Below are 13,146 nucleotides of genomic sequence, written 5' to 3'. Positions count from 1 at the left end.
ATCCTGCAAATAACTCCAGAGCTACTTCAGAGACTGGAATTGGGATTGGGAGTGGGAGTGGGATAACTGCTGGATCACAGGGGAGACACGGGAGTCCTGGGGGAGGTGACAGGCTCAGCAGGGCTGCTCCAGCCTCCCAGGTCAAAGAAGAAATAGCAGAGATGCAGAGAAAATGGTCCAGGACACAGAAAATGGTTCTGGACAGGGGACAAGGAGTGGGGGCTCAGCTGTGGGGTGAGGAGAAGCAGGAGGGGAATGATGGCTCTGAGTAAACTGAGGCAGGCTCAGAAGAATGCAAAGGTGTTGCTTCTCCACAAGACACGTCCCCAACCCACCAACCAGGTCCCACCAGGATGCAGAGGCTGCTGGAGGTTTGTACCAGACCAGAAGATGATGTGGGAAATCAGTGAAACCAAAACCCATCACAGGTTTCCATTGATGGCTCCAGGGCAGGTTGGGTGGGGTGGAAATGAGAGAAGCGGGGGAGAAATTTCCGCTCTATCTGAGCCCACAGAGGGTGGGGTGGGGGAAGTCTGGGCTGTTTGGGAGGGTTTGTAGGGTGAGGGCTGCCTGCCTTGGGCTGCTGTGCAGGGACCAGCCTGGGGGGTCCTGGCTCGGCTCAGCTTCTCTAAGAACAAAGCCTGGCCCCTGAGCACCAGCTGGGTGCCATGGGTGCCTGATGTCCCTCAGGGTTTCTCACTCTGTCTTCTGGAGGAGGTTGGGACACTGGGAGTAGCCAGGAGAGGAACCATGACCCCATTCGACTGAGCCCCAGTGCCCAGCCGAGCCCCAAAACCCCTGCTTGGGGTGGAACTGAGCCCATCCCTCTGCCTCCCCCAGCACTCAGCACAGAGGGGCCAGCCCTGCACTCAGGGCACGTCCCTGAGGTGGCTGTCCCCTCTCCAATGTGGCTGTCCCCTGTCTGAGGTGGCACTCACCCTTTCCAACTCCTTCACCAGGATCCTGACCAGGACACAGCTGGTGCTGGGGTTCTGTTCGATTTTCTTGTGCAGGGTCCATCGCAGCATTCCTGAGAAGGGAGAGCCAGGGCAGGGCAGCTCACTGAGGGAGGGATCTGGGTGAGGTTTCACAGGGGACTCAGGGACCTGAGCACTAGAGTGCAAAAATCCCCCCTGGGACGCTGCTCTGCCATCTCTGAGAGCTAAACCAGCCTCCTCTGCCTTCTGCTCTCTCCTCTGACCCTCTGCAAGGGCCAGACCAGCCCCTCCCTGGCTCTGGATACAGCATCGGTGTGTTGGATCTAATTCTGGGAAACCCTTGGGAATGGCTCCAAGACCTCCGAGGGCTGGAGAAAAGCAAGGATTTATTTCCCTGCTCCTCTTTATGCCCAGCTGCTTTCCCCACCTGCCCCAAGGAATTTGGGATCCTGCTGCTCCCAGCACTGGACCTTCAGAGCAGGGACCACAAAACCTCTCAGCCCTGAGGATGCCATGGCTCATTCCAGGCAAAATCCAATTTAATTAACTGTAAAATATCCTGTGTGTTCCAAGGAAGAGTTTTTTCAGAATTCATTTGGTTTCCCCGGGCTGTAAGAGTTTTATCCTCCAAACCCACAACACGGAGGAATCAGCTGGTCCCTCAGGCAGGGACGAGCTGGGCAGGGCAGAGGAACATTCCCACGGAGAGGCACCGGGAGAATCCAGCTCGGGGCTCGGTGTCTGTGTCACCCTGGGGGCTCTGCATTGATGTCCCAGCCCAATGCAGGACCCAGGGTAAGATAGAGTGTGCAGGGGTGACAGAAGGGTGACAGAAAGAGGGGTGACAGAAAGGTGACAGAAGGGTGGCAGTGGCTGCTGGGGCACGGATACAGCTGATGCAGGATTTGGCACCTCCAGAACAGGGTTAGGAAGGGCAAGTGAGCGAAGCCACCGTATCCCCACATGGCTGTGGAGGGGAGTTGGGCGCTGTGGCAGGCAGTGCCCAGCAGGGCAGTGCCACCCCCTCACCTCGGTCACTCTGGCAGGAGGGGTGGTGCCCGTCCAGCTCCCGCAGCAGCGCCCGCACTCGCCGCAGGATGTCCGACTCCAGCTCTGCAGGGACACGGGGCCGTGAGCCCGGAGCACAGAGCTGTGCCCAAGGCCACTGCAGCGGGTCAGGAGAGCCAAGGGCCCCTGCAGGGACACGGCAGAGCAGCTCTGCAGAGCCCAGGCCCGAGCCGTGCGGAACCTTCCTCTCCCCTTGCTCAGTGAAAAAAAAATCTCACATTAAACACAGAAATGAACAAAGCTGGAATGAAATGAAGGACCCGGAAGCTGGCATGGGGAAGGAGCCGAAGCCCCTCAGCACTGGGCACTGCCCAGACTGAGCCCCAGCCTCACAGGCAGTGCAGCCAGGGCTGCTGCCCACCCCAGCACGTCACCCCCGTGGGGACCCCGGGCAGGGCTCAGGCTGCAGCGTCCCCTCGTGCCCCCACAGGACCCCCACAGCCTCGCCCCAGGGCCCCGAGCACCCCCTGCTCCCCAGGCAGGGACCCCGGGCAGAGCTCCTGCCTGGCAGCCCCTTGTGTCTGCCAAACCCCAGCTGCTTCCTGCTCTCACCAAAAATAACTCGGGCAGCCCCAAAAAGAACTCTGACAGCCTCAGCCCCTGTCTGGGGCACGGCTCAGACTGGGAGCTCGAGTTTGGGGTGGGAGCTCGAGTTTGGGGTGCTGCTCGATTTCACTCTCCTGTTTACTGGTTTGGCACACAGGAATTATGCTATCGAGGACTATTTGAAATTTCCTGCTCTTTTCCTTTGTGTGTGTTTGTGATCACCAGGGGGGGCTTTTCCTGAGCACTGATATCAGTCCTGTCCTCTCCTCCTGGATCAAAGCAACCCCAGCACTGAGGGTCCCTCACAGCGAGCAGAGCAAAGAGATTGACCCAGCACAAACAAGAGGCACTTTGATCTAAAAACAGAAAAAAAACCATAAAAATATAAAAATCCCAGCAACAAACAGCAGTGGCTTAGAAATGGAATAAAACCTTTCATCATTGACATCCTGACCGTGGGAGATTAACAGCACCTCTGAAATAGCATGAAAATAAAACATGGTGGGGAAATGGACTGAAATACAATAATAATAATAAATATAAAACTACTTTAAAACTCAAATGTTTTGTTGTATCTGAGTGCCCCACACTCAGCAAAGCTTTTGGCTGCCCCTGAAGTGCTTTGTGCCTCTTATCCCATCTTCCAGCAGCACCTGCCAACACCTTGGAAATCATCCAGGTGTTCAAACAGAGGAACATCGAGGGGTAAGAGGTGGCTGAGGGTTAATTCTTGGCTCCCCCTCCCCAGCCCCGGGGGGCTCAGGATCACCCACCTGAGCTCTCCATGGCCACACTGAGGCTGCAGCTCGTGGGGGAAGTGCACAGAACTCCTCACTGCACTCGGGCATGGCCTTGGATCTGGGGTAACACCTGCAGAAAATGAGGACACCCTTGGCTCAGGTGGGGGCGGAGATCAAGGTCAGAACCTTGGGGGAGCACAAAGTCATCAGGATGCTGTGGGACCCCCATGGGGCAGAGGCAGAGCCTAAAGGTGAACCCAGGCTGTGTTTGGGGCAGAAACCAGCTCAAAGCTGATCCCATTGGGATATTTGGCCCCCAAATCCTCCTGCAGCAAGGAGTTCCCCAGGGATGAACAGCAGCCGCCTCCCTGAGAAGGACAGGATTGGGATCCTCATCCTCCCAGGATTTAAAAAATGTCCAATTTAAGTCAAAATGAGTCTGAAATACAAAGTTCATCTTGGAATAAAAAGGAGGGGAGAGAGCCTGAATTTCCAAGATTAAATTTTTTTTTGTTTAATTTGAAGATTTAGGGCCAAACTCCACCCACCCAGGTAGTTCCTAAATCTGTAAATCTCCATCACCAAATCCAACAAACTGCAGCTGCAGGAGGAGGAGAAGGGACACGTGTGGGAGAGTTCCTGCCAAGCACCACTCGGGCACCCTGCTCACAGCAGCTCCCAGACACTCGTTAAAGGTTTCCTGCAGCACCCGGAGCCTCCAGACCCCTCCCCAGCCCTGCGTGGGTCCTGCTCTTGCCCTGGGGCTGGAGAAAGGCTCCGGGCTGAGGTACTCCCAGGGACTTCCATCTCCCGCTAGCGGGGAGGGCGATGCGCCAGTGCCCTGCCTTCCCCTGGCACCGGCGCTGCCCAGCCAGGCTCCAGGCGGCTCCAGAGACAGTGAGACAGGAGCGGGATGTGCCCGCTGGAATGGCAGCCTGGGCCACCGCAGAGCACCGAGCCACCCTGCTGCTGTCCCAGCTCACAGACCGCCCCTGAAGCCCCGGCTGCAGAAGGAAGGGGATGGTGCTCCCGGTCCCTGCCGCGCACAGGACACCGAGCAGCGTGCCAGGGGAGGAGCTGCCAGTCCCGGAGTTCAACTTGCTGGGCAAGCACCGCGCTCCCTGGAGCCACGGGAGACCCCCGGCGCTGCCCTCGGGCTCCTCCCGGCTGCGCTGCCGGAGGAAGCGGCGCTAAATGCGGCTGAAGGTGCCGGTGGCTTCCCACATCCGCATCCTCCTGACAGAGCGGGGGCTGCTGGCCCGCCGGAGCTTCCACATTTAGCAAAGACCAACGTGAGAAACTTTGGCTCTCGGTTCACCTGTCTGCTCCAAAACGGCTCCTTCTCTTCCCTGGCAGCAAAGGGCGGCTGAGGCTGAGCCCACAGTGCACGTGCTTGCCCCCAGGGCTTGGGTCTCCCCGGAAAATTCAACTTGAAGTGACAAGAACTGGTCCCCAGCACGTTCAGAACCCAGCCACGCTGCCCAGGGGAGGACAAGCAGGTGCCATGGGTGAAGAGGATGAAAGGACACGCACAGGAACAGGAAGAGTGGCGTCAGCCAGGGTCCTGCCAGGCTCCAGCCATTGCTTCTCCCTTGGCCAGGACCAGCACGGGAACCCAAACGAGCAGAAATTCCCCAGGTTTCCCTGGGATGTTTTGTGCCTGCTGTGCTCCCCGAGGTGAGGGTCCAGCCCCTCAGCCCCGGCTGTGCCCGGTCCCAGATCCCAGCAGGGCAGGCAGGGGTGCTGCCAGCCCAGAGGAAGGGGAACTCTGGGCACCAGTGCCAGCCTCTCTGTCTGCCACAGCTCTCCTGAAAGGATCCCTGGCACGAGGAACAGGAATTGTCCCCATTTCTGGGGATGGACCCTGAACTGGTCCCAGCACCTGCTGGACTCAGCCCCTTTCCCTGGGGACCCCTCCCTGCTCCCAGAAGTCTGGGAAGCTTCCCTGATCCACACCAGGAGGGTTCTCTGCTCTCTGTCCCCCTCCTCTCCCTGGATCTCCCTGCAGCAGACACAAGGCACAGCTCATCCCAAACCCGGGTATTTTATTGTCTGCCACCTCAGCAAGACCAGAGCCTTCTCTGCATTCATCCCACTTCTTTGCAGAGCTGCAAATCTCCACTTCCTCTCTTCAATTCTTAAAATACCCATAGCATCAGCTGGATTTTATTCCTTTTTCAGGGAAAAAAATTAAAAAGGAAGGGCAAGAAGAGAAGTTGCAATTCTTCCTCCAGGTTTTGATAATTCTGAGATTCATAGTGCAAAAAACCCCAAGTGACCCCAAAGCCACCTTCCCCAAGAGTTTGGGGCAGTTTTGGGAACACCTGGCTCTATTCTTAAAAATGAAGGACTCAGCAGTGAAAGTGCAGCTCACCCTGGACACTGGCAGACAAACTCACAGGTTAAGGGACTTACAGGGTTAAGAGGAATCCTCCTGTTCCAAACTGCAGGTGCAGGAGACAGCGAGAGTGGGACCTGGCTGAGCACCCCACAAACCCCTCCTGAGCCCCTCCTCTGCCAGGCAGTGGCCGTGGGGGCCCAGGCTGGGGAGAGGCTTGTACCACTGCTCCATCTCAGCCCCACTAATCCAAGGTGAAGTTCTGTCCCATTTGGGGATCCTCTGGCCTCTGCCTCCCTCTCACCTCTCCATCCTCCCACTGCTCATCCCACTGAAGCTCCTTCCTCCTAAGCAGGGATCCTTGTTTGCTCAGGCCCAGGTGTGCACAAGGAAATTGTCACCTCCCTCCAGGGTTGTCCCTTCCCTAATCCTTCCAGGCAGAGAGGAACACTGGGGACAGCACTACAAGTGCTGGGGACACTACCCTGAATACTGGGGACAGAACCCCAAGTGCTGGGGATGCCACTCCAAGTGCCCTTGCCCTTCTCTGAGGGCTGATCACCAAGACATTGTCACCTGGTGGGTTCCAGCAGATCAAACATCACCCTGCAGGCTTTGGGCATGTCTGGAGAGTCCTGGGCAGCAGCAGGTACAGCCAGTGGGTCACTGTCCCCATAGGGCCATCGGGCCCCACACAGAGCCCAGGCTGGGCTGCTCCTCGTCCTCCACGAAGGAGGATCCACATTCTCTCAGCCCTTGTAAGGAACTGCTGAAGGAACAGTTCATCCCAGGATGAACAGGAAAGCACAGCCCCGTCCCCACAAAGGGTATTTCCCTCTTAGCCCCGTGGCAGGGGCTGAAGCTCAGCCCTCTGTGAGGCGAATGGGGTGAGACTGAAGATCCCATTCAGAGGGACAGGGACGTGTCCCTGCAGGTGGGTCACTTCAGCCCCACCGTGGTGACTCGGGCTGTCCCCGGGAAATGTGGGGCTGCACAGGCTCCCCAAAGACTTCCTGCTCTGTCTCACAGGCCATCAACACTGGCAGAAGTCACTAAACCCCAAACCCCCGACCAGGTGAAACACGAGAGGCACAGAAATAGCTGAAGCGAGGCAGAAATAGCTGAAGCCACGAAAGAAAACCTAACCCCAAACCTTTCGGTGGGAGCTGGGCTGGCAGCAAACGAGGCTCCCCTGGGAAGCTCCAGCATGTCCAGGATCTGCTCCCGGCACACCCTGCCTGGCTCCCAAACACCAGCGCCTGGAGCAGGGCTGGCCACAGCCAGCCTGGAGGATGTCGCTGTCCCCGCTCCCCGTCTGCCCAAGGACAGCGGAGCCACAGAGCGAGCACATCCCCTCGCTCTCTCCAGTTACACTTATCGGCCCCAAAGCCATCTCCCCACGCCTCCTGCAGCCCGTGTTTAGACACGAATTCATCGCCCAGGCACGGCTGAGCTTTCCTGGGGCTGTTTATCAGCTCCACCATAGAGAGAAACCGCACTCCGCACGGGCACAGGGCACGGCTCTGCCCTCTGCCCGTGCCACCGCAGCCACCGCCCCCTGCCAGCCCTCCCCAGCCGGCGCTGGCCCCCTGAAGGAGGGGCACAGATCGCACAGATACCATCGGAGGATGAGCGAGAGGCTCCGCGCCGGAGCGTCCTGCGGGAGCCGCGGGGACCCGAGCGCACGGGCTCCGAGTGTCGTCACTGCGTGACAAATGGCCCGGGGACAGCCCAAATCCGCCACCCCCTCGTGCCCGCGGCTTCTGCGGGCGAGGCTGGCTCGGAAAGCGGCACATCAGAGCCTGGCACGGCTGCCGGCACCCGCCCAGCCCGGCTTCGTCCCGGCTGGAACACGGGACGGGACGGGACGGGACGGGACGGGACGGGACGGGACGGGACGGGACGGGATGGACGGGACGGGACGGGACGGGACGGGACGGGACGGGACGGGATGGGATGGGATGGGAACCAGAGGGGAGTGTGGGAGCTGAAGGGCCGTGTCCCCCAAGCTGCGCTGGGGGTCTGACATTGCATCCTCTGGGCTGCCCCAAACTGCACTGGCAGTTCCCAAACACTGAGAAACAGCTCCAGCAGCATCCCTGACACCCCTTAATTCCTTATATCCCTTCACCCCCTACACCCCTAGCTCCTTACACCCCTAGTCCCCTAACCCTTTCCATCCCTCACACCCTCACCGCAGACCAGGCTGGAGCTGCAGGGCACCCCACCAGAGGCAGATCTGTGTCCTGTTTGCTCCCTCCTCTCAAACTCTGTCTGCCAGTGCAGCATCCACTGTCTCTGGCCTGGATCCCGACCTCCAGCCCAGCTGCACAGCCCAGGTAGGAAAGCAGGACAAAGGCAGCTTTCTCTCCTCCAGCCCTCCTGGCTGTCCAGGCAACAGCAGCTCCAGGGCCCTCTGGACCGTGGCCAAGGGTGAGCAGCGAGGGCAGGCTCTGCTCCTCTGCCTTCCATCAGCCGCTCCAATGGCTCTCTGTTCAAATGAAAACTGGGAAAAACTTTGGGTGTGACACTCAAACCCCACAGAAAGCTGCCCTGTCTCCTTGCTGGTCCCTTTGGACATGCCACTGGAGTGGAGACCTGCAGGAGGGCTGGGAGCACCACATGTGCTGGGGCCCAGCCTGAGCCCCACTCCTGCTCTGATTTCCAGTTTTAACTCCAACCCTGGAAGGGCTCTGGCTCCAGACAGCTCTGAGATGAAAGTATATGCTCTCCCTCGGGCTCCTACTGCCAAGGAAGAGAATCTCGAGCCCAGACTTGGCTTTTCAGCATCTCTTTGAGGCTCCATTTGCCTGCTGGCTGCTCTGAGAAGGCACAGCCCTGCCAGGGGAGCCCTGCCCATGGAGGGGGAGAGCATGGATGGCTCTTGGGGGCAGTTCAGTAATGAAACGCCTCCAGTGGCACTGCAGTGGGTGTCCAGCAGCCCAGCAGGAGCTCCCAGGCCTTTGCTGAAGCTGTGGAAGTCCAGCAGCTTCCTGGACACCACCGACTGTTTGGAGACTTCCTTGCCAGCGTCACATTTCATTCTTCCTAAGGAAAGAAAAGAGTTTTCCGGAAACAGCAGCTTTTTAGATTTAGAATCTCTTTCCATCCCCAGAGTCGACTTTGGAAAAACAATCACAGGGAAAAAATATGTGTGATTTGAAAGCCACTGCCAGGATTGTGCTGACAAACAGCAGACAGGCAAACCCTGTCCACCTGAGGGGAAATAAAGCAGGGACAGCTCAAACTTCCAAATGTGGCCAACCTGGGAGTGGCCAGGCTGCTTTCCTGGGGTGGGAGGGGGCACAGCTGTTCCCAGCCTGCCTCCAGCCCCATTCCCGGGGCACTCCTTCCCTTGGGCAGGACCGTCAACCGGACAGCCCTGCACTGTCACAGCCAGCTGTGTCACCGGCTGGGACAGAACAGTGTCCCCATGCCGGCTCTGTGCAGGGTCACAGGGCTGTCCTGTCCACAGCAGAGGAGCCCCAGCCTCTGCTGGGAGCTGCCCGCAGGTGCCGCAGCGGAGCTGACTCGGGGAGGCCACGGAGGAATGGCCTGGGGGTGACAGGAAGAGGGTGACCAGAGTGAGCACAGCACGCTCTGCATGGCTCCCACCCCTGTGGGCAGCGGCTGCCCGGGCTGGGAGTGCTCTCTTGGCACCGTGGACACAGAGGGATGTGACAGCTGCTGGCAGGGAGGGTGCAGAGAAGCCCTTAGCAAGGAAGGGACGAGGGTTTAGGGTTGCACCGGGACAATGAGGTCAAAAAGGGAATTTAATTACAGGGCACAGACAGCAACTGCCCTCTCTGCTTTCAGCGAGCACCCCAGAATTCCAGTCTGGCCTGTAGAGCTGCAGCACCCTAAGCCTCAGTCAAACCCGGACCAGAACAGATCTCTCACAGCAGCTCTCCTGCCCCCTCCACTTCTTCGAGGAGTGTCACACCTCAGAACAGAGATGTGACTCAGCCCCTGCCTTCAGAGCAGCCAGGAATAGAGCACAGCCCAGCCAAGGCAGAAAGCCACAGGGAAAGCAGCCCCTGAGAGCCCCCCTGGCCAGGTGGGGGCTGTGCCACCACTAAGACAAGGCTCCTCCAGGGTCTGTGCCTTCCCAAGCACTTGGAGCAGTGGGGTCCAAGGGAAAATCAGAGTTTGGCTGCTGGGGAGGGGTCCTGCCCACATCCCACCACATCCAATGGATGAAAGGTCGTGGTGGCCCTGTCACGGCAGCAGCTGTGCCTACCCCACCTGTCAGAAGCTGGGGAGGAGGTGGGAACCTGAATCCACCTGAGCTGGGGAATGTGAAAACCCCTGCCAGCTGTGCATGACCCTTGTCACCTGGGCGGTGACACCACATCCCAGCGGGGCTGCTCTGAGCTCAGAGGACCCCAGGGGGAACCCTCTGAACACGCAGAGAACACGGGAGCTGCTCCGGTGGGGATGCACAGGTTGGTGCCTGAGCAGGAGCCACTCATGGCCCTTCCACGAGCAGAACTTCTCTCATTTTGGGGCAAAGAAAGAAAGCAGTGTTTGTGTCACAGAGCAACCTGGACACATGGTCCCACAATTGGGAACTCCAATAAAACTACTGCTGGCTGCCTGTGCCATCTCACCGGGGCCAAGACAAGTCTGTGTGATACTCAGAGGTGATAAATAAGTCCTGGAAGCCCAGGGGAATTTGTTCCTGTGTTCAGGCTTAGTCAGGAGGAAGAATCCCAGAACCCCAGAATCGTTTAGGTTGGAAAAGACCTCCAGGATCACTGAGCCAAAGCTTTAAGTGAAAGAAAAGAAAAAGAGCTGCTGACCTGCACAGATGCCTGGAGAGCTCTCGTGGGAGGGAACAGCATCCCGGGGAAATAAATGGTCGTGGGGAGATGGCTCTGAGCAGCCAGAGGATGCCGAGGAAAGCACTCAGGGAAGGAGCACTAAGCCCTGCCTGCTGCAGAGTTGGCTCACCTGCATTTTTCACAGCTCGGGCCCCGAACTTGCAGATTTTTGCTTCCGTTCTGGACGGGGGCCGCGCTCTGTGCTCGTTATCGCCGCTGCCATCGCTCTTTATTGCCCTGTCACTGCAGCTCGGGGCCCCAGGGGACAGCAGAGGCTCCGGGCCAAGGGCAGGGGAGCTGGGCAGCCGCACTGCCGCGCACAGCCAGGGCCAGGGCCGGCAGCACCCCCGGCCGTCCCCAAATCCCCAGCACGACCCCTGGCAAGGGAGCTGGGACACGGAGCCCCGGGGGTGGCACTGGCCAGGTGACCGTCCCTTGCAGCTGCTGTTCCGCACAGAACAAAGCGAGGCAGCCCGGGCTGGTGCCGCAGCAGCCCCGGGAGGGGACGGAGCTCGCTCCCTCACCCAGCCGGGCCGTCCCCGGGGGTGGCCGAGGGCCCGGCACCAAACCAAACCCAGCCGGGGTCCGAGAGGGTGCAGGGCAAAGGCACTGCCCAGCGGGACCCTGTCGGCTGGCAGGGCAGCTGGCACAGACACTCCTTTAGCAGCACATTCCTGATCTCCTGCACCATCGCTGCTCCCTCCCCCCACTCTTCCCGAGAAAAGGAACGGCTCTGCCCCCAGCCACGGCTTTCTGTCACCCCTGGCACACCATGCCCGGCCCCAGACAAATCCCTGGGCACTGACGGAGCAGCCTCGAGAGCGGCGGGGCCGCTCGGGGCAGAGCCGGAGCCACAGGAATCCCACGCCCGGCGGTCCCGGGGCTCTTACCTTCCTCAGGGGGGGCTCGGGGGGCCCAGGGAGTCACAGCCTCCCCCGAGGGCCCGGCCAGAGCGGGGGGCACGGCGGGGTCCCGCAGGGGACATCGGGGGCCGGAGGAGCGCCGGCAGCTCTCGGGCTCTGCAGCCGCTTCAAAGCGGGCAGGGCAGAAAGGGAAGCGCCGAGTTATTTGGAGACAGCTTCCTCTTTCGAAGAGAAAAGTGACAGAGCCGTCCCCGTGCGCCGAGAGCTCTCCGGACGGGCGGGAGGCTCAGCCCTGCCCTGGCTTCAAAGCAGCCCCTCAGGTCGGGCTGCTCTGGGATGAGTCTGCGAGCCCCGGCACCGCCCCTGGCACCGGCCCTGCCGCTGGCCCGGCCCCTGCTCCGCCGCCAGCTAGCCCGGGAGGGGACGGGCCCCGATCCGCTGCCAGCCAGCGAGGCTGGGAGAGCCTGGGTGCTCGCACCTCCCAACAAACAGCGTTGCTCCGGGACACCAGGAGTCCATCCAAGGACACTTTTCCAGCCGCCCGTTCCAGGCACGGCGCTTGTGCCTCTGCCAGCGCCTCCCGCCCGCAGCATCTCCCACATCTGCTTTTGCTCAGAGCTCCTGCGGCTGCCCCGGCTGCTCCTGCCCGCTGCCAGCTGGGGACGCAGCCTGGGCAGGGATGGGCGGCCCCTCTGGAATGTGCTCCTGGAGCAGTTTGCGCCCTGACAGAGCCTGGAACAGGTCTGGTCGTGCTCAGCAGGCTGGCACTGTCACCACGTGTGACTCTGTCAGGAGAGCAGGGCTGAGACCCAGGCCCCCCCGGTGAGGCTGCTCGGGGCTCTGGTGGTGACCTGGTGCTTGGAGCATCCCGAGATCCGTTTTCAGGCTGGCACAGTCCAGGGCTGGCACACGGGAGGGGTGTGGGGGCCCAGCAGACCCAGCCCAAATACGGAGCTGAGCGCTGCTCCCTGTGGGGTGTGGGCAGGCTGGGGTGAGGCCAGCCCTGCCCGCCTGGCTGGAGCCCCGTGTGCCCCACGCGTGTGCCCCGGGCTCCGCTGGGCACCGTGCCCAGGGCAACCCCATCCCAGGGAACCTCGCCAGCCAGCGACTGCCACGACCAGAGCTGTCCCCACCTGTGGCCATGGCCGTGCCGGATCGGCCTCTCGCCCCACCTGGTACCTAGAGCAGGGTCCGAGGCTCTGAGCTTTGCTGAGAAGTGGTTTCGGGAAGAAAATCCTTCTGGAGGGAGCGTGGGAACTGCAGCTGACGCCGCATCACTTCCCGTTTCTTTTGCACGAGGAAAAGCCTTTGGTACCGCTCCGTACCTGGCCCCAGGTTTAAAAATAACCTCCTTCCTTCCTGAGTGGGACAGAAAGGCAGGAGGAGGCAGCTCGGGCTATCAGCGACCCTCGCCAGTTCCCTGTCACTGCTCGGGTGCCGAGTCCCGCATCCCCCTGCAGAGCCGCCCGGGGCAGGAAGGCTCCGCGAGCAGCAGCAGCGATGGAAACGTCCCCAGCCCTGTGGTCGCTTCCAGGGACACGGCCCCGCGGGCAGGAGCATGGCCGGGCACACACGGGATGATGTCTGTCCCTGCCAGGGTCACAACTGGCGCCTTCAAGAGCCCAGGGGAAGGTTTGGGGCGTCGCTGCTCAGTGGTGCGTTGTCCCCTGCCTGTTCCGCTGTCTTGGTGCCACCTCTGTCTGTCCCTCCTCAGCAGGAGTTTCCCAGCGTGCAGGAGCTGTGGCACGGGCAGGACCTGCTGCGCTCTCCTGTTTTCCATGCAAATTCCAGAGGGAAGAGGATTCTGGCAGGACTGAGGGGCGAGCCCCA

General features: G+C 60.4%; 1 protein-coding gene across 6 annotated transcripts in view; it reads right to left on the bottom strand.

Annotated features, from left to right (window-relative positions):
• PIK3R6 (phosphoinositide-3-kinase regulatory subunit 6) overlaps nt 1-13,146 on the bottom strand; it is a 33,766-nt gene that overhangs the window by 18,169 nt on the left and 2,451 nt on the right. For 3 of the 6 annotated variants that reach the window (XR_015774315.1, XM_014259694.2, XM_005530951.3), the window contains exons 1-4: nt 11,344-11,655; nt 3,326-3,422; nt 1,968-2,051; nt 939-1,030 (exon numbers count right to left, since the gene is read on the bottom strand). Coding sequence is in view for 5 of the 6 variants with exons in the window: in XM_014259694.2 (XP_014115169.1) it covers nt 939-1,030; nt 1,968-2,051; nt 3,326-3,338 (189 nt within the window). In the remaining variant the exon portion in view is untranslated. Of the gene's footprint in view, nt 1-938; nt 1,031-1,967; nt 2,052-3,325; nt 3,423-7,249; nt 7,327-11,343; nt 11,656-13,146 lie in introns of those variants that run through there. The other 3 variants (XM_088065376.1, XM_088065375.1, XM_088065377.1) reach the window with 2 other exon arrangements.

The sequence above is a fragment of the Pseudopodoces humilis genome, chromosome 21 (assembly GCF_049639895.1).
Source record: "Pseudopodoces humilis isolate 2021_Gansu_Grassland_sample_001 chromosome 21, ASM4963989v1, whole genome shotgun sequence".
Taxonomy (NCBI): Eukaryota; Metazoa; Chordata; class Aves; order Passeriformes; family Paridae; genus Pseudopodoces; species Pseudopodoces humilis.
Note: the sequence above shows the minus strand (reverse complement) of the source record. Positions and strands in the feature narration are given on the sequence as shown.